The sequence below is a fragment of the Trachypithecus francoisi genome, unplaced genomic scaffold, assembly GCF_009764315.1.
Source record: "Trachypithecus francoisi isolate TF-2019V2 unplaced genomic scaffold, Tfra_2.0 Lachesis_group1, whole genome shotgun sequence".
In the NCBI taxonomy this organism is placed as follows: Eukaryota; Metazoa; Chordata; class Mammalia; order Primates; family Cercopithecidae; genus Trachypithecus; species Trachypithecus francoisi.
The window spans coordinates 177,561,221-177,582,402 of NW_022681454.1; the positions used below are offsets into that span (position 1 = coordinate 177,561,221).

Genomic DNA, 21,182 nt, shown 5'->3' on the forward strand with positions numbered 1-21,182 from the left:
AGATCATTTCTATTAGAAGTTGCTCTTTTTATTTGTCACTTTATTGTAATTGTCTTAATAATTAAACATTTTCATGGTTCATAATAAATGGTGTGCCTGGAGCTTCTAAGATGACCTCTAGTGATCTCTATGTCCTGGAATTCATACATTTGTATAAATCCCTCCCCTTGAGTGTGAGTTTGACTTTAGTGACTCACTTCTAGAAAACGGAATGCAGCAGAGGTGATGGGATGTTATTTCTGTCTTGGGTGATCTAAGGGAAGCCATCTGGCACATACCCTGTGGAGAGGTTCAAGTTGCAAGAAAAACAGTGGGCTTCTACGAAGTGAGGAATAAGACCCGCAGTCCAGCAACCTTTGAGGAACTGAATTCTGACAATCATCTGAGTGAGCTTGGAAATGGGTCCACACCCAGTTGAACCTTCAGATGAGACAGCAGTCCCAACTTGACTGCAGCTCCCTAAGATGCCTTGAGCCACAGACACTGTATTAGTTGGTTCTTACACTGCTATAAAGAAATATCTGAGACTGGGTGGTTTATAAAGAAAAGAGATTTAATTGGCTCATGATTCTGCAGGCCGCACAGGATCATGGTGTCATCAGCTTCAGAGGTGGCCTCAGGGAACTTACAATTATGACAGAAAGCAAAGTGGGTACAGGCATCTTACATGGCAATAGCAGGACCAAGAAAGAGATGGAGGAAGTGCTGTACACTTTTAAACAACCAGATCCTGTGAGAACTCACTCACAAGAACAGTGTCAAAAGGATGGTGCTAAACCATTCATGAGGGATCCATTCCCATGATGCAATCATCTCCCAACAGGCCCCACCTCCACCACTGGGGACTACAACTGAATATGAAATTTTGGTGGGGACACAGATCCAAACCATTCAGGCACTCAGTGGGGTTGTGCCTGGATTACTGACCTGCAGAAACTGTGAGATTAAAAATGTTTGTTGTTTGAAGCTGCTAAGTTTTGGAATAGATGCTGCAATAGATGACTAGTACAAACATCAAGTACCATTTACACAAGAGGCACTGTAGAAGGACCTTCATGGGATATTCTACCTACCAGTAATTGGTTAGGGAAGTGGGACAGATGGGATAATATGGGGTTTGAGCTGTCGGATAAACTGCTTAGGTTTAGATTCTAATTCTAAACCTAGGCATTTCATTGCTGGGGAATCCTAGACAAATTTCCTACATTCTTTGCACCTTAATTTCCTCATCCACAAAATAATAGAGATGGTATAATATCTGCCTTAGCGGGCTGTGGTAAGAATTAAAGACCTTTCCCTGCCCTGGGTGCTGAACTAAATTTTACTCTTTATTATTATCAGGAGGAATTGTTGCCTAAAGAAGACAAAGACCTCTGTATCAAGATGCGGAAAGAGTATGCAGATAGGACTTGTCCAGACATCTTAGGGCTGAACTCTTAGCTATGTGTTTGGAAAAAGATGCTTTCTTTTTGCCGATTCAGGGATAGGAGAGAGAACGTTTGAGTCTTAATTTTGACTAACACTTGGCTCTAAGGCTGTTGAACCTAGGTAGCTGTAGTGGAAGAAGGAAAACCTATTTTTTTTTTTTTTTCAGAGTCGAGTAATCTTTCGAGAAGTAGCTATTTGAAAACAGTGTTCCTTTGAGTATTCCAGAAAAACACTCTTTGTTCTGAGAAAATAAAATAGGCCATTTAGTTATGCAAACAGAAAGCAGAGCCGATTGGACAGCAGATGTTTGTGATGCTGTTCAAGAGGGAAACATGTCTTGCTGAGAATGTCAAAGGCTGTCTATGTTGAAGGCAGTTTTCCATTTAATTTCCTAGGGAAAAAGTTTTATAACTCTTTCAGATGGTTGCTTGTTCTTGCAGTATTTTGTATATTTTGCTCAGCAGTTGCTCATGGAAAATGAAGGAGCTATTTTTGGTGATTTTCTGGGCACAGAGAGAGTTACCTTAGGGTCAAGTGACCGAGAGTATTCTGAGTTGGGGGGAAGGCCCACATCATGGAGCATGCTTTGCCCTGGCACCTTGAAGCACCATGGTTTGGGAAAGATTGGGAGATTGTTCTGGCTATCTGGATGATGACAAGGAGGTTTTGAGGGTCTCCATGAGCAGGGAACAGGGTAAAGAGAGGCGGAGCGGGAGACCTCAAACACAACTGCTGCAGCATGGTTTCCGGGCCTAGCACATTAGTTTGGAAGCACACAAGTTTGGGAAAGGGACTGATCAGGAGATAGTCCTGCATAAACAGCGGTCATTTGGAAGACTTCTGGAAGTCATTCGGTCACCAAAGGGATAGCTTGCCAAGATGAACTTTAAGTTAATTCATTTTTTTTTTTTTTTTGAGACAGGGCCTTGCTCTGTCACTGACTGGAGTGCAGTGTCACAGTCACAGCTCACTGCAGCCTCAAGCTCCTGGGCTCAAGCAGTCATCCCACCTCAGCCTCCTGAGTAGCTGGGATCACAGGCATATGCCACCACACCTGGCTAATCTTTCACACAAATGTTGTGACTCAGGGTCTCACTATGTTGTCCAAGCTGGTCTTGAACTCCTAGGCTCAAGTGATTCTCTTGCTTCAGCCTCCCAGAGTGGTGGGGTTATAGGCCATTCTTCTGATAATATACTTTTTTAAAGAGCAAACTGTGGTAGAACCTGCAATGGAAGCAACAAAATCCCCACCTCTGATCAGAGCAGCATTTCTTTTATTCCATGGAGGGAAAAGCCTAAACATGGCAATGCAGTTGTATTCTGGGCTCTGAGAGAAGCAGAAATCTGGAGGTTGTGGGGAGAGCCACACTAAAGAAAAAGATGTACATCTATGAGTCAATGAGTAGAAAGGGAAGAAATTAGTGTTTTCTTGAGTGCCTATTAGGTACTGGACACTTTACACCTGATATCTTGCTTCTCATGACAACTGTCCATTTTAGAAATGAGAAACCAGAGGGTTAAACAGGTCACTTGCCTAAGGTTCTTCATCTATCTGATAAGTAGACTGAACACACATTGTCCAACCCTGCATCCAACCTATTTGTACTAAGCTACACTGCCTCATATTTCCTATATAGATGACTGAAGACATATTGTAAAGAGAAGAACTATAGTATCTTGTGGATGCTGCTCATGAATAGATGGACTAATCAAAACCCAATGTCACCTCAGTAGCAATGAGCACACCTAGTGGCCACATGCTGGTTTCTAAATACCATTCACTAAAAAGAATCAGAGTTCCTTGGAAAAATGGCTGATTGTAGGGGTGGAGCAAAATGATTCTGGAACATCCTGATGTGCCAAAAAGTAAAGAAGTGCTCAGAGAATGATGGGACCAATTCAAAAGGACATAAGAGCCAGCTTTTAGAGGCTCCCACTGGCCAAATTTGGGGTAATATGAACATCAACATAATGATAATACTTAAGAATTATAACCTATTGAATAAAGCAAGAAGGTATAGCCCACACTGTTACTAAATAATAAAGGAAATCTCAGTTTTACAGTAGAATGACAACGAATACATGTAGAAGGCATGATGAAATTGGAATACCAGAATTTAGCAACCATTATATTATCAAGACAAACAAGAATTAAAGACCAATATAATGAGCAAACACTGGAGAAATAACAGGATGGTATTTATATAATCTCAAAATACTTCCCAGAAAGATATTTATTAATTGAAAGAGTAAAGTAATAATTTATAGTAGGGAGATTGTTACATCATTTAGAAAAAGAGTTTGTGCACGTGTAGAGACAGAGCAAAATGTTAATTAAGGAACCCAAGTGAAGATATGTGGGTATTCTTTGTTCAATTCTTGTACTTTTCTCTGTCTGAAGCTATGTCAAAATAAAACAAAAAGTTAAAGAGATAAATGCAAACTAAAAAAGTCAGAGGTGTAAACTTGTCCCTTCTTCTATTTTTCCATTCACCATCACTTCCTTTCTTCCTAATGCCCAGGCACTAAGCAAGGAGGGTGAGGAATGCGGCATTTCAATACGGCCAAATTGAGGAGACAGTGTGAAAGCACCAAAAGCCAGGCAGGAAAATCACAGGTCTCCCCACATGGTGGGTGCCTGGGAAATTCTGAGGTCAGGATGCCCTGCTCCAGCCACCTATGCTAAACCCAGTTCTTGGCTTTTTGAGGTCTGAAAAGCACCTGGTGTCTGTGACACCCTCATGCTGACTGAATACTTTATCATCTGAGGCTACTTCCTATCCATTTCTTTGCTTGATTCCTTCACCAGTCCAGTGACAGGGACTGAGCAGGACCTAACAACTCCCATTTTGCAGATGGAGAAACTGAGTTTCTGTGTCCTGTTTGGGCATCCTGTAGTAAGACTAAAAGCTCAGGTCTTGGCCGGGCGCAGTGGCTCATGCCTGTAATCCCAGTATTTTGGGAGGCCGAGGTGGATGGATCACCTGAGGTCAGGAGTTCGAGACCAGCCTGGACAACGTGGTGAAACCCTGTCTCTACTAAAAATACAAAAATTAGCTGGGTGTGGTGGTGCCCGCCTGTAATCCTAGCTTCTCGGGAGGCTGAGGCAGGAGAATCACTTGAACTCAGGAGGTGGAGATTGCAGTGAGCCAAGATCGTGCCACTGCACTCCAACCTGGGCGACAGTGAGACTTTGTCTCAAAAAAACAAAACAAAACAAAAAAACCCCGCAGGATTTTAGACGCGGGTTTAGTGACTTTTTCATGATAATAAAATCACAGGACACCAGCAGAAAACAGTTATTATTTCCAGTCCCCAAAACTAGGCTGGGCATTCTATGTTTTTCACCGCAGCATCTGGGAATTTGTTAGAAATTTTAAAAACCAGGTTCCCCTAGACCTACTGAATCAGAAGCTCTGGGAATGGGGCCCAGATACCTGTGTTTTAGTAAGTGTTCCAGGTGATGGTGATGCATATCGAAATTTAAGTACCGCTCTGGGTAAATGTAGCATAACCCCTTAATGCTTCTTATGACAATCATCTCCTTTCATATATGACTACTAGTGACTCTCGATTAAAAAATAAGTTAAACAGAATTTTGCATAGAAACAAACGTAAGGAGTTTTCTTAAAAGCATCATCGTTACCTTTCCTGGTAAATTTCTGTAACCTCTTCATAAACCGAGAGTTATCTAGATAATACTAGGAATGGTTGACTGGGTTTCCTCTAGGGTAGGCCAAACTATATACTGAAGACAGGAGCGTAGAATTCCACAAGAGTTTGGGAGGAGGGACTGATGACAGTTTTTCGTGGTTGACTAAGTTTTTTAAAAAGCCACTTCCAAGGGTACATTCATTAACCAGTCAGCGAATCCACTTGTTCCAGCGGGAGGTGGGATGTGGGGGCAGGGGTGGAGCGTGGGGAGGAGCGACACTCACCGCTCCGGAATCGGTGCCTTCCAAGTGTCGCCGTTGCGTCCCCCCTCCCACCTTCGGGTCTCCCTCGAGGCCCAACACCCTAACGCTCACCCCTTGGCCATCTGCGCTCCCCGACCACCTCCGTCAACGGACTCCTCGGGATTCCTCGGGCCGCGTCCAGCCGAGGGGGTTCCCGGGCCCGGTTCGCACTGCCCGCCCCCTCACCGCCTCCTCCCGCGTCTCCGCCCCCGCGGGCCGCTGGGCGCCCGGGGAGGCGAGGGTGCCGCCGCCGGAAAATGAGCGCTGCCCGAAGGGTGGCCCGGAGCTGCAGGTAACGCGCTCCAGAGCTCGGGCCGGAGCGGGCCCCACACACCGTCCCTTCCCCGCGGAGACCCGTGGGCTGCGCCCAGGGACTGCGCCGGGCGCCCGGGCTGCAGGGACGCGGGGCGCGGGGGAGGCGCGGCCAGCCCTGCCCTGGGGGACGGTCGCGTTCCCCGCTGGGCTTGCAGCCACATCCCAGCGGCTGTTCCCGGGAGCGGCGGGAGGCGGCCTCGGTGAGCCAGGTCGGCGCGGCAGATGCCTGGGAAGATGGAGAAGTTTCTGCAGATCGCGCCTCACTCCCTGGCCATCGTCCTGGGCCCGGCCGAGGCGCCGGCGGGGGAAAGGCCCGGGGCAGCCCGGCCCGCGCCCCCGGCCCAGCCCCGCCAGCTCGCCCGGCACCACATCGGCTACGAGATCTTCGCCGACTTCAAAGCCGAGAACATGCAGCACTTCTGGAACAAGAAAGTCACGGCCGCGGTGGCCGAGACCTTCTTCCTGGGCTGGATCGACGAGCAGGTCCTGCTGATCCAGGGCAAGGAGGAGCATCTGGAGGCGCTGCGCGAAGGCTGGACGCGCCGGGCCCTGCGGCCGCCCTCGGGCTTCCACATCCGCTGCCTGGGTGAGTGCGGTCGCCGGGCGCCCGTCCCGTCCCTTCCCGCCGGGTTGCGTCCGTGCCGTGCGGCCGCGGGAGCCCCGCCCTGCCCCAGCCCGCCGCGGGCACAGCCGAGGCTCCCCTGGGTGCCCGTGTCCCTGCCGGGGGAGGAGCCGGGGGCCCTCTGCGAGCGTGGGATTGGGGAACTTCCTGGCACCGAAAGGAGGGAGCCGTCCCATTCCCCGTGCGCCGCCCCCGCCTGCCCGCGGGAGACTCCCCGGTGGCGGGCGGTGCCTGGGGCCGCCAGGTGGGCGCCGCGTCTCGGCGGGCGGCTCTGAGGGCGAGGCGCTCGGGGCGCGTGAGTGTCCCCCTCCCGGCACTGCTCCGCGGCTGGAGTACGCGGGCCGGGCGGAGGTGGGCGGGGAGGACTCCGGGGCTCGGGTTGCGCGGGGCTCCCAGCCGGAGCGGCGGCTCAGGTGCGCCTGGGACGCCCTTCCCTGGGCGGCGACTGCGGGGGACGCGCCAGGAAGCTCGGGTGGGGGCTGAGTGTTGCGCGCACTCATTTCTGAACGAGACAAGGCTGCGGATTTCGTGTTAAATGTCTCACCTGCAGCACATCTCTGAAGTCGTTTTATGTGTTTGAGGGAAGGAAGAGACACAAAGAGGCCAGAGGAAAAAAAATCTGATCTTCAACAAAAGAGAGCAAAACGTGAAGAGGGGCAGAGTCGCCCAGAGGTGAAGGTCGCCGCCGCACTGCAGTGCTGCTTTAACTTGCTGGTTTTTATTGCACTACTTAATTTCCCCTCCTTAATCCAGTTTGCATCGCCTTTAGAATACACTTGTGAGTTTTGTACTTTGGGTCCGGTGGCTAAAAGCGTACATAGTAAATAGTAAAGCTTTAGGAAACAATTTTAAGGAGGAAAGCATTCTTTCTAGTTCCGCGGTTTAGAAATTCTTTCTTGACATTTGGGGAGGTCAAAAGTTCAAACGCTAAAAAACTGTAAAGTCGCCTTTTTCGTTACTCGCTGTTGCTATGCCGCCTTCCTCTGAAGGATTAGCTGTTACCTGCTGATGTGACTCCATCTATGCGTGCGATAAGTTTATAGCATTTTTATTTTGTTGTGTTTTGTCTATTTTGGCATAGAAGAGATCTTTACAAAGCTTTCTTTGACTTGAGTAGACAAAAAGCTAGTAAAGCTTGCATCTTGTGTATTTTGTAACCTGCGCTGAATTTCAAAAGGTGCCTTAATTTTCTCAATTCTTTTGACTTTAGTAGAAACCTCAGTCCCTGAAATTAAGCAGCCTCCGTAAAGGGCCAAGATGAACGCCTCTGAGACTTAACTTACTTTTGCACTGTAGGGCAGTGACACATTAGTAAGGATATATGTAGTCATTTATATGCACCGTATAGATTGCTCTACAGGCTTTTAATAATTTTCTTTGAAACTCGATTTCACACTTTTTAATGTTTTAGTTTGCATAATTTCAAATGTATACAAAAGTAGTATAACTCAAAAATATTGTATTGAACCCCCACCGTGTACTCATCATCCAGCTCCAAAAAGTATCAATGGCATGGCCGGTCTTACTGCATTTATACCCCCATCTACCCCCTACCAGTTCTATTTTGAAATTCCAGACATTATACCAACTTAATTTCATTTGTAAATATTTCAGTATGCTCATGTATTTTTTTTATTTCAGCAGAATTTATAAGTGCATAGGAATTGGTGATCTGTCATGTTAACCAAAGAGAAATATTTTGGCAATTTTTAAAGGTTTCAAATTGCTCTAATTGGTTGACTGTTGCCCTGACCTGGGTAGGTGACCTGACCTGAGCTGTCTGTGCTGACTGGCAGCTGATGGGGCCTGCCAGCCTCTGCAGTACTGAGCTCCCCGCCTTACCTCTGCACCCTCAGAGGAAGCAGTGGGACTGCCTCTTAAAGCCCAAGCCTCAGGTAAAAGAGCAGGGGTGATACCTGCTGGGATCCAAGTGGTAACTTTCTTTTGAACTGCCCTGGGGGGGGGGGCGGTGGGATGGGTTAAAATCTCCACTGGAATTCCAATTTTGCTTCAGTAATGATGGTAAAATGCTGAACTGTTTGAAAGATTTTTATCTACTGTAAAAATTCTCAGTATCTGCTGCAGGCTTCCTCATTTTTTTGTTGCCAGATCTTTTATTGGGCTTTGAAATTCCAGTCTGGAAGCTGATGAGGATTGGCTCACAACCTTTTATTCTGAGTCACAATACACGTGATGACAAGTTCAAATGCTGGCGGGGGCAGGAGGAGGGGGTGATGCGGGGGATCCTGGCTGAAACTGTACTCTGAAAAGAGTCATGTTATCATAGGAATAGCCTGGAATCTATCTATTGTTATATGTACAAAACCAGCAACCAAATGCTATCTTTGATACTTAGTAATAGATTTCTTGCAGCATCCCTTTCAATTGACCCCCATCTGTAGTGCATACATTGTTGGGCCCTTTTACCTTGTTTTGGGATTTTAGCTCATTAATTCATGCATATGAAACAGCCTTAGAGCCAGACACATAGATGAGCTTTACAGGAGGCACATTACATTCCCACTTGTTGAACTCGAATTAGTTCAACTAATTCAACTAATAACTGCTCATCAGTTACCAATAGTCCTTTGAAATAGCTGGTAGCCAAAAGCTTGTTCAAATTTTATCATTCTTGTGGGGGATAAGGATTATTTATAAAATTTGGTTGCGTTTCAGATGATCTCTTAGATCCCACCATAGAGAGTGATAATGAGTGTTCCATTAGATCCTGCCAGTGAAGAAAGGAGAGGAACCGTTTTGCCCCATCTCTTGACTTGGGTTCGCCTGGGTGCATGATTTCACACAACCCAGAGCAGAGAGGCTTGCAGGTGAGGAGAGACAGGCAAGCCCAGGTGCTTTTTTCTGACTGTGCTGTGGTACAGTTGAGGCAAACCTACACTTTCACAGCAGGATTTGCCAGGAGTTAATATTTTATTCTGTAACTTGAAACACCTGTGTTGAAATCGTGAGTATTTTGGTGCCAGTAATTCCAAAAGTATATGGTTCTAACCAACCGTAAAATTTCAGGTGAGGGTTGGACAACAAGGAGATGATTACTGGATTCAACAAGAAGCAGGGTGTTAAGCCACTCAAAGGAAAAGTGGTTTTGACTTGGCATCTTCCAACCCACTATTTAGAAATAACCTACTAGAATATGCAAGTCCATTTTTAGAAATATCCTACTGTGGGCATGTAGAGAAAAAGTTTGGACTTTTGATTTTCAGAACTCTTCAAAGGGTATACAGGATGCTGGTAATGTTTTAAAATTGTGCTGTATATTTTGAGTAAATCACAGTAAATGAAAACCCATACATGTTTATTGAGTGCTTTTTAGCGCCAGCCTCTGCTTTAACTCCTGCAAATAGGAAGACTGATGGGACATGCCATCTTTTGGGGTATTCTGACATAAGAAATTGTGAGTGTGCTCAATGCTTTGAGGACTCTTTGTTTTGAGTGAACGAGAAGCAGTTACCTCTGTCTTGTGAACTGGTAGGGGAGGTTTCCCAGGTATGAGGCTTTAACTTGAGCTTGTGCAGATGGAGATGGGGGTGGGGCGGGAGTTCCTGCAGAGAAGAACTTTCCTTGCTGGGGAAGGAGGTGACCGGAGCTTGAGTGAAGGCTTGGGGTTGGAGATGTGTTTGGAAACTGGCTGGGGTGACAAGACAATGGAAAGGTGGGAGAGGGCCAGATGTGAAGCTCTAGAAACCACTGGGGGCTTCTAAGCAGGGGCGGGAATGACATGATTTGATCTGTGTTACAATGAGAATTCCGTGCCAGTGAGGGCGAAGGGTGGGACTGGGAGGGAATTAGAAATAGAAGCACCAGCTGGGCCTATTGAAACAGAGGGAGAAATGCCAAGTGCTTCTTGAGAGTGTTTGCTCTCCTTTGGTACACTTGCACAGACCACGGTTAGCACCTGAAGAAAGAAACCATTAGTCTGGTTGAGGCTGGAGGGCCTTCTAGCCTCAGCTGCAAGCCCTTAGCCTTTGTGTGGAGCCATATGCTCCCCCTCCAGACCTCAGGGAGCACATGTTTAAATAGTTCAGACCAAACTATTTAAATTAAATATATTATTTATATATACGCTTTTTTAGACTTTATATCAGAACTTGTATTTTGCATTATAAAATTGTTTAGAACACATGGGCATCAAGATTTTATTCTTTTCCAAAATTTTTATTGGTTTTCTTGAAAAGAGTTGCTTTCTTAAAGTGGTTTCCCCAAATAGTAGATTTTTAATACAGATTTTTTTTTTTTTTTGAGACAAGGTTTCATTCTGTTGCCAAGGCTGGAGTGCAGTGGCACCATCATGGCTCACTGCAGCCTCCAACTCCTGAGCTCAAGCGGTCCTCCTGCCTCAGCCTCCTTAGTAGCTGGGCTGTAGGCATGCACCACTATGCCCGGCTAATTTTAAACTTTTTTTTTTTGTAGAGACAGGGTCTCCCTATGTTGCCAAGGCTGGTTGTAATAGTCCATTTTTATGCCACTGATAAAGTCATACCCAAGACTGGGCAATTTACAAAGGAAAGAAGTTTAATGGAGAACTCACAGTTTCACATGGCTGGAGAAGCCTCATAATTACGGAGGAAGGCAAGGAGGAGCAAGTCACATCTTACATGGAAGGCAAGGAGGAGCAAGTCACATCTTACGTGGATGGCAGCAGGCAAAGAGACAGTTGTGCAAGGAAACTCCCTTTTTTAAAACCATCAGATCTCATGAGACCCATTCACTATCATGAGAACAGCATGGGAAAGATTCATCCCCATAATTCAGTCACCTCCCACCGAGTCCCTCCCATAACATGTGAGAATTATGGGAGCTATAAGATGAGATTTGGATGGGGACACAGCTCCAAACCAAATCACTGGTTTTGAACTCCTGGCCTCAAGCAATCCTCCCGTCTCAGCCTCCTAAAGTGCTGAGATTACAGATGTTAGCACCCAAGCCCAGCCTAGAATTATTTAAAAAAATATATACTCCACAGACATTTGTATACTCAAAAGAAGTTATAGTTCAAGAACTTACTTAAGTCAACTTAACATTGAATAATATTCCTAGACGAATACCTTGAATTGCTTAACAATTGTTTTAAAGCCTTTTAAATTGTAGATATTGATTCATTCAGTGACTGGAGCATCCACCAGTTCCTGGGATGTGTTCTAGGCACTGAAGTGGAGAACAAGTCAGATACAGTTCCTGTACTTTTGGAGGTTCCATTCTAGTGGGACAACAGACATTTGAAAAATTAAAGAAATGGTCCAGGCGCGGTGGCTCACACCTGTAATCCCAGCACTTTGTGAGGCCATGGTGGTTGGGTCACCTGAGGTCAGGAGTTTGAGACCAGCCTGGCCAACAGGGTGAAACCCTGTCTCTACTAAAAACACAAAAATTAGCCAGGCGTGGTGGCGGACACCTGTAATCCTAGCTACTTGGTAGGCTGAGGCAGGAGAATCGCTTGAACCCAGGAGGCAGAAGGTGTAGTGAGCCGAGATCATGCCACTGCACTCCAGCTTGGGTGACAATGAGACTCTGTCTCAAAAAAAAAAAAAAAAAAGAAAAATTAAAGAAATAAAAAGTTCGAATAGTTCTAAGTGCTGTAAAAATTAAGCACTTGGTAGAATAGAGAGCGCTGGGGAGAAAAGACAGAATAGCTAACATTAACATTTATTGATCACCAACTATTTTCTAAATGTTTTATTTATTTATTTATTTATTTATTTAATTTTTTTTTGAGACGAAGTTTCACTCTTGTTGCCCAGGCTGGAGTGCAGTAGCGCGATCTCAGCTCACCGTAACCTCTGCCTCCCAGGTTCAAGTGATTCTCCTGCCTCAGCCTCCCTAGTAGCTGGGATTACAGGCATGTGCCACCACGCCTGGCTAACTTTTTATTTTTAGTAGAGACGGAGTTTCTCCATATTGATCAGGCTGATCTTGAACTCCTGACCTCAGGTCATCCGCCTGCCCCGGCTTCCCAAAGTGCTGGGATTACAGGCATGAGCCACCGTGCCCGGCCCTAAATGCTTTTTTTAATGATCTAATCTAATCTTTAAGACACCTATATCATTTAGGTATCATTATTTTATCCATATACAAACAAGAACCTTAAGGAACGGAAAGATAAATGTTCTCCAGGGATGCCTAGTTAGTAAGTGATAGAGCTGGGATCTGGACGCAGGCCCTGGGATGCTAGAAGCAGTTTTCTGGATGACTACTCAACAGTACCTCATTTGGGGTGACACTTGGCCAGTGAGACAGGTATCCACCAACCAGCAATGACCCAGGAGCAGGTGGAAATCAGCTTGCTGTGCTGGAGAAACAGAGAGGGTGGCCCATGGGGCTGGGCTTGCTGAGCCAGGAAAGGAGAAGAAGGTGTAACTGCAGCTGAGGTCAGAGGCAGGCCCAGGCCAGGTCCCGTGAGGCTGTGTGGGATGGTGTTCTGCAGAGAGAAGGCCTGAGTCTCCCTCCAGAGATGTGTGGTGGGTTGCGGTCTGCAGAAGATTTAGAGAAGTTTAAGACGCAGGCCTGGCTTCTGAGGAAGCTTACCTCTCATATTAACATCACAGGATTAAGTCTAAACAGTGAACAAGGATGCATTTAAAACTGTAGTGACTTCTAGGTAGTGATAAAATTTTTTTTTTTTTTTTTTTTTTTGAGACAGCATCTCGCTATGTCGCCCAGGCTGGAGTGCAGTGGCGCGATCTCGGCTCACTGCAAGCTCTGCTTCCTGAGTTCACACCATTCTCCTGCCTCAGCCTCCTGAGTAGCTGGGACTACAGGCGCCCGCCACCACGCCCGGCTAATTTTTTGTATTTTTTAGTAGAGACGGGGTTTCACCATGTTAGCCAGGATGGTCTTGATCTCCTGACCTTGTGATCCACCCACCTCGGCCTCCCAAAGTGCTGGGATTACAGGCATGAACCACCAGGCCCGGCCCATAAAAAACCATTTTATGAATTACCTCACTTTGGCTCAAAGGTGTTTTCAGCAAAGGCATGTCAGTTTTATTGTAATAAAGCATTTAGAATGAACTTCTGAAATTTCAGGTTTTGCTGTAATAAATCTGGCTTTGCAAAGATTTATAAATTTTACCGCTTGTAGATTAATTATGATATTGAGCACGTTTGTTTCCTTGTGGGTTTACTTTGAATTTGGAAAATAAATTGCATCAAGGGGTAAATTTGCTGGTTATTGCCAAGTTCTTTTAAAAGGGCTCATTAAACTGAAATGGTATCTGTATCTTGTGATGGGTTGAAAGTATTTAGATGCTTTCTGTTCCTGAGGTCGATCACATATTTTGGGATAAAAACCCCGGGAAAGTTCATTATATACAAACTATTTGCTGCGAGGAATTTAAAATGTCTTTAGTCTGCCTAAAATATCACACAGTGATGATCTGGTCACCTTAAAAACAGAATTTTCAGTGTATGAGGTGGGCTTTCACATTAGTGTATGAGGTGGGCTTTCACATTAGTGTATGAGGTGGGCTTTCACTTTAGTCACTTGAAGTTTGGAGACTGTACTTGTATCCTCCTACTTAGTTTATATATTTGTGAAATAAGTTTTAAACCCTTGTTGCATAGCTGTAGACATGATATAATTTCCCACATTTCTTAATTTGGGGGAAATGAATGATATGGCCTATAGTTTATCTCAATGAGGAATACATAGATGTATTGCCAAGGTACAAGCTTTGGATCTAATTTTTTAATACATAGTATACTATAATAATAGCTAGATCTGGATTTTTAAGAAGGTCTTACGTCTAGAGATTTTAATCCACTTGAATCATACTAGGCCAAGTACAGTGGCTCACGCCTATAATCCCAGCACTTTGGGAGGTCTAAGTCGGGGGATCACTTGAGCCCAGGAGTTCTGGACCAGCCTAGGGCGACATAGCAAGATCCCATTTCTACAAAATGTTTAAAAAAAATTAGCTGAGCGTGTGCTGTGTGCCTGTGGTCCCAGCTGCTCTGAGGCTGAGGTGGGAGGATCCTTTGAGCCTGGGATATTGAAGCTACAGTGAGCCAAGATTGTGCCAGTGCACTCTAGCCTGGATGACAGAGTGAGACCCTATGTCAATAAATACAAAAATAAAAATAAAAATCACACTGGCGTGGGAGGAACTGGCTTAAACAGCTGTTGATATCTTGGCCTCAGTCTGTCTTGATGCAGACCAGTCAAGCTGGACGCTGCCAAGGGCCAGAGCTGGCAGTGTATCTTTGAGAATTTGATAAATGGATAAATGATGTAGATAAAGAGGTCGAAAGGATTCATCTGAGTCTTCAGGGCTTGAAGAAGCGGGTAAGTTGAGAAGGTGCTTGGGACGGTGGGAGACCCCAGGCTGAGCAGATCCACGTCTGAAGATGTGCTTATGACATTCACACTTTGCAAGCGTACCTCTGTGCTGTAGATTTCACTCTGAAGATGAAAATAAACAGGATAAATGCCTCCATTTTCCCACTTTATTGTGAAAGCCCTATAATAATTTTCTAAAGTGAGAGCCCGTCTGTCAGTGTAAAATGACTTGTCTCTGTAAGCAGGATGTCACCTCCCCGCTCCCCAGTAACATATGTTTGGGGAGCACATAATGTCCCTTAGCCTAGCTCTCTGGCGTGCGTGGAAGCCAGGGATGCATGGTTAGTCCAAAATCACCTCCTTCTCATGAATCCAGGAGTCCCTGGCGCTCATGGAAGGCTTCCTGGTGTCTTAAAGGGGTGGAATCCAGTCTGGGGCACCCCATCTTCCAGCCGCCTGAGGTTGCTGCAGCCTTCTGTCTTCCCCGCGAACCCCGGGATACTGCGGTTTCCCAGAGCAGTGACCCGCTGTGGCATGCGTCCTGGGAGCTCTGTGCATGACAGCATTTCCTTCTGTCTTGGCCTGTCTCCTCCAGCGCTGTGTCAGGTACCTCCCTTCTCTCCCCCGACCCCCACTTTTCCTCCAGGATTTGGACTATTTTTCTTTTCAAACCATTGCAATAAAAGGTTATGATGACACCTCTGCCTTTCTACTTCTAAATAAAGTCCCCTGCCATCCACATTTTGAGGAAACAAACATTTATGTGTTCATGTTCAGGACGGTAGGGCCTAGCACATGCCCTTGCAAGGAAAGTCGTCTTCAGAGATTCCAGACTCCCCCTCATGCACTGTCCCCACTGCCCCAAAACTCGAAGCCCCCATGCCTGGAGGGGGCCTTTGTGAGTCCCAGATGCTTTCTGACACTTTCATGCTGAAAAAAGGAGGAGGATTTCTCCATATGTAGAGGGGACACCACAGTGGATATGATTTCCAAAACAAAATTTTATTATGGACAGAAGTCCCCAGGCCTTCTGGTGTGACCCCTTTGGGATGCTTTCCACTCTTGGGCTAGTCCTGCAGTCCTTGCAAACCATCTGTCAGCCTAAGGCGCCAGGGAGCCTGCCCGAGCCACCAGGGTTTGCAGCCTCTCTGGCCAGCCTCTCTGGTCTCATCGCCTTCCCTCTTTGTCATTTGGCTTTGGGTGACACCTTCTCTAGGGAACACTTGCGCTTTACCCCTGTGGCCTTCACAGCCTCACACCCCACACCCACCCCACTCCCAGCTCAGCTTCTTAATCCTGCCTGCTTGTTTGGCAGCCCTGGTGGGTGGATGGAGCTGGAAGAGGCTGAGCTCGGGGAGGTGGGGTCTAAGGTGAGGGCCCAAGGTGCTCTGGAAGCAGTGGGCTGTGAGCGGGGAGATGGGAGCATGGGAGACGGGCACAGATCCATGACTGGGAGCTGAAAAATGGCAAGGGAGAAGATAGAGGAAGAGGAGGTGTGAGGGGAGTAGCTGCCTGATGTCCCTGAGGCTGCAGTGGAAAGGTCTTGCTGGGAATCAGGCCGCTTTTGTTGTGGGTTTATCTACCTAACAGGCCTGCGGGGCTGGCTGAGCTCCCTAGCCAATTTCGCCAAGGCCAGGAGGAGGACTAAGGGATCAGAGTGGGTTCCTGTAGCAGATGGACCCCACGTTACATCTGCTGGGTGAAAAGAATTGTCCAGTCTGGACAAATCACTTTGGCTTTTTTTTTTTTTTAAATCTCTGTTCTCTGGTCAATAAACCAGATTCTTCTGGACTCTTCCTGAGGAAGTGAAAGGAGGATGCAGCTCAGTGAACTCTGCGGCGCTTCTGGAAAGAAATCCAGTTCTCCATCTCATCCGTTATGGTTACATCTCTCCTGTAATCTTGTTACAGCATCGCCATTCATTCCGATCCTTGCTTAACTCCCTCCAGCAGTGCCTCTGGGCTCCGGGTTCTCCTGACTGATCACTTCCCCTTTGTCCTGGGTTGGTTGTGGTAGGCTGGGAAAGCCTTGGAAGGCCTGCTGACTTTGGAGTTAATACAGAACCGCAGAGACGGGAAGCATCCTTTTTCTGTTGTTGTTTTGGGGGACTTTCTGACCAGCGTAATTTGTCTGGGTTGATCACTTTCCTTTCATCAGAGCCTGGTTATTAATTTGTTAAGAAAAAGTTTGTCCAAAGAAAGTCTTTAATCGTTAGTAGACTGTGAAGTAATGTAGAGAATGTAGAAAGCAGTACTTTTTTAAAGTAGAAAATGCAATAATGTAGAAAAATAAAAGCAGTACTTTAGACACTGTGTCTACTCCCAGATAATAATGGTTACTCTAGCATCTTTGTTTCATTTTTACCTGTGTCTTTAGCATTTCCTCCTACATTGAAAAAAGAACATTCTAGAAGACAGTCTTTACGCTATATACTTCTTGATTCTGTTAGATCAGATGTGTCCAATCTTTTGGCTCCCCTGGGCCACATAGGAAGAAGAATTGTCTTGGGCTACACATAAAATACACTGACACTAATGATAGCTGATGAGCTAAAAAAAGAAAATCGCAAAAAAAAGAAATCTCATAATGTTTTAAGAAAGTTTACAAATTTGTGTTGGGCTGCATTCAGAACTGTCCTGGGCCACATGCAGCCCTTGAGCCATGGGCTGGACAAACTAGAGTAGATGTTTGCTAACCCTACTGCAGAGTTGGGAGGGAAGGAGTAAGGAGAAGCAGAAAAGGAATGAACTCCCTTATTCATGTTTACTGTGGGTCAGGGATTGCTCTAAGCACTTTATTTGCATTGTCTCATTTAATACTTACAAAGGTAGTGCTGATATTCCATTTTATAGAAGAGGAGACTGAGGTTCAAGGAGTAGCCTGGGTTGATCTCATATTTCAACCCAGCAGTCTGGCTCCAGAGTCTGAGCTGTTAACCTTTTTAAAACTGCATGTCATTTCTGCAGGAAAAAGTTTGGCTCTGTTCACCAGTATTGAGATATACGTACACACATACACACACACACACACATATACACACACACATATATATACACACACATATCTACACATAAATACTATACATATATACACACGCATATATATATTTTCTTTTACTTTTTCTTCTGAATGTAAAATATAATAGACTCATTTGTATTACGATTTCTGACCCCTGACTAAGACACACAAATATATCTCACCAAATAAATTAAGCTGAGTACTGAAGATAATACTGTGGCCTCGATATTTTAAGCTAGAAAAGCACTGCTGCTTAGAACATCTCTTGAGTGGGACATGAACATTTGAGTGGCCGGTAAGGCCAGCTCTTGATCTGCAGCTGCAACGCGCAGGCTCAGCAGACGCCTGTAGGACAGTGCCAGTGCCAGATGTACATTCAAAGGATGCTGAACACAGGAACCTTGGAAGGTAATTAATGACAAGAACAATTTGGCAACCAGCTAGAAATAGTTCATTTTAGAAAAAAGGGCAATGGAATGGGTACTGAGAAAATCTTTGTAATGACAAGATGGGATATGGTGCTAGAAGGCAACTTCATCTCATTGTTCTTCACTGTGTTTTATTTTTCTTCTTTGAGGATCAAGAATTACATGGTGTTGGTGGTTTTAGATGCAATGAGTAAGCAAATTGTGAACAGTATTTTACTTAATCTACTTCAAAGACATTGCTTCTCCTAGTTAGATATTTTTATTTTCTGTGTAAAAGATTATACTAAGAATCTTAGATGTGAAATAATTATTTGTTTTGAGTTTTTCCACATTAAAAAGATTAATTTGGGCCAGGTGAGGTGGCTCATGCCTATAATCCTAGCACTTTGGGAGGTCGAGGCGGGAAGATCACTTGAGGTCAGGAGTTCGAGACCAATCTGGCCAACATGGTGAAACGCTGTCTCTACTAAAAATACAAAAATTTAGCTGGGTGTGGTGGCGGGCACCTGTAATCCTAGTTGCTGGGGAGGCTGAGGCAGGAGAATCACTTGAACCCAGGAGGTGGAGGTTGCAGTGAGCTGAGATTGTACCACTGCACTCCAGCCTGGGTGACAGAGTGAAACTCTGTCTCAAAAAAAAAAAAATAATAATAATTTGTTATGGTAAAGTGTATTTCAACTACTTTTGGTTATGATGCCAGATAAGTTTTTCAGTTTTCAAAATTAATAACATAAGATATAGTTTTTGTGAATGAAGTATGTTGGGTTATATGATTTATATAGTACATGTGAATTACATAAATATAAAACAAAGTCTTTAGAGCTAGAGCTATGAAATTGCTTTTGAGTACAGCTTTGATATGTAATATTTTATTGTTTTAGTTATTTCAGTTGTCTATAAATCAGCATTTTGATTTCCTCTTTGACCCACTATCTTGAATTACTTTTTTCTTCCGTTTTCTCCTAGAAATTGTGAGTTTTTAAAAAACTGTTGTCAGTTGATTTCTTTTGGCAGTTAGTCTCAACTGTATGATACCTGTTTTTTTTTTCAAATTTACTGACATTTTTGTTGCCTAATAGTGATCAATTTCTATGTTTCATAGAAACTTGGAAAAAGGAATTTTAAAAATAGGAAGTGTGTGTGTTAACTTTTGTTAATACATTTACATATGTTAAATTTATTATATTGGTCAACTATTCTGTGTTTTTATTGTTCGTAGTTTTTATCAAAGACCGTATGTGATGTGTGTAAAGTCATCTTACAAAAATCGTATAACTTTTGCATCATATTACTAATAGTTTTAGCTTTATTTATTTTGACATTTTGAAATCTAACGTGTCTTTGTTGTTGAGTTTACCTTTTATACACGTATAAGCATGTCTACAATTGTATATTTATACATATTATACATATACATATGGATATATGCGTACTTTTAGACATTTAAATATACAGTTAGCATAAAATCCTCTTCAATCCTTTTTACCTTGAAATTTTTCCAAAAAAATTTCAAATGCTAAGTTTTCCAAAATTAGCATTGCCACTTCTGCTTTGTGCTTGGTATGTCACTACCACCTTTTTCTATTTTTTCTTTTTTTTTTCTTTTTGAGATGGAGTCTCGCTCTGTTGCCGAGGCTGGAGTGCAGTTGCGTGATCTCGGCTCACTGCAACCTCCATCTCCTGGGTTCAAGCAATTCTCCTGCATCAGCCTCCTGAGTAGCTGGGACTGCAGGCTCACACCACCATGCCTGGCTAATTTTTGTATTTTTGGTAGAGAGGGGTTTTCTCCATGTTGGCCAGGTTGGTCTTGAACTTCTGATCTCAGGACTACCACTTTTTTATTTTTGATCCGTTGTATCCTTTTTTGTAGTGTGTGTTTTATAAGCAGGATATAGTTAAATTTTGAAATTTAATTCAGTATCATGAATCTTTGTCTTTTTAGGGATTTGAGCCATTAAATGTATTATAATAACTGAGACATTTGTTCCAGTTTAAAACTTATTTTAAGTATTCTCTTTGTTAGTTTCCCTTGTATTTCCTTTGTTTTATAGCGTTTATAAACAAGGTTTGTAAAATAAGTATTTTTTTTTTTGAGACGGAGTCTCGCTCTGTCGCCCAGGCTGGAGTGCAGTGGCGCGATCTCGGCTCACTGCAAGCTCCGCCTCCCGGGCTCACGCCATTCTCCTGCCTCAACCTCCCGAGTAGATGGGACTACAGGTGCCGCCACCTTGCCCGGCTGATTTTTGTGTATTTTTAGTAGAGATGGGGTTTCACCGTGTTAGCCAGGATGGTCTCAATCTCCTGACCTCGTGATCCGCCCTCTTCGGCCTCCCAAAGTGCTGGGATTACAGGCATAAGCCACTGCACCCGGCCTAAAATAAGTTTTTTAAAAAACTGAGCAGCGGGACTTCCTGTGCACGTTAAGTCCAACCCAGAGAGTTCTGCCTGAGAACTGCAATGAAAAACTCTTTACTTTCAGTAATAAGAGTTTCTGTCTGAGAATCCAGTGCAGTGAGTGCAGAAGCTTTGGAGAACATCATTCATTCATTCAAAACATTCAAGGTGCACTGTGGCAAGTCCTGTTGCTGGATGTTGCAAAAGAAGCAAAAATGGATGCTACCGAGCCTGGTCCTTAAGAACTTTGGGATCTAGTCCTGGGAGCTAGGCAAGTGTATGGGGGACGAGAAAACAAGTTAGTTATTGGTGTTTCAAGAGGTAAGGAAGGCAGGTATGATGGATGGAGGTAATTTACAAATCTTCTTTAAACTCTAGTGTGGGTCAGCACCCTCTGCCTTGGCCCCACCCTGCTAGTCTATTGCAGGAAGGCCCCATGGAAAGTGGGGTCCCTGCTGGAATGCTGGGGGACTGAGGATGGACTTGCTGCCTGTCCTCTCCGGCAGTCGGGACTTTCCTACTCACCCCACCTACCCCGCCCCATGCTCAGGGACCTGCTGAGCTGGAAGCCCTGTGACCCAGGACAGGTACTACTCCTCCAGTACATTCAAGCGGTTACCTGGCTTTTGGTTCAATTTTCTGCATTTGCATGTTACACTTAATAGTAAGGCAGATAGGCCAGGCGCAGTGGCTCACGCCTGTAATCCCCACACTTTTGAGAGGCTG

General features: G+C 44.9%; 1 protein-coding gene across 3 annotated transcripts in view; it reads left to right on the top strand.

Annotated features, from left to right (window-relative positions):
• Nucleotides 1-5,172: 5,172 nt before the first annotated feature.
• Nucleotides 5,173-21,182, top strand: part of STOX2 (storkhead box 2) — a 234,998-nt gene continuing 218,988 nt past the window's right edge. For 2 of the 3 annotated variants that reach the window (XM_033215783.1, XM_033215784.1), the window contains exon 1: nucleotides 5,173-6,285. In XM_033215783.1, coding sequence (XP_033071674.1) covers nucleotides 5,922-6,285 — 364 coding nt within the window. In that variant the 5' untranslated portion in view covers nucleotides 5,173-5,921. The remainder of the gene's footprint in view (nucleotides 6,286-21,182) is intronic. The other variant, XM_033215782.1, reaches the window with a different exon arrangement.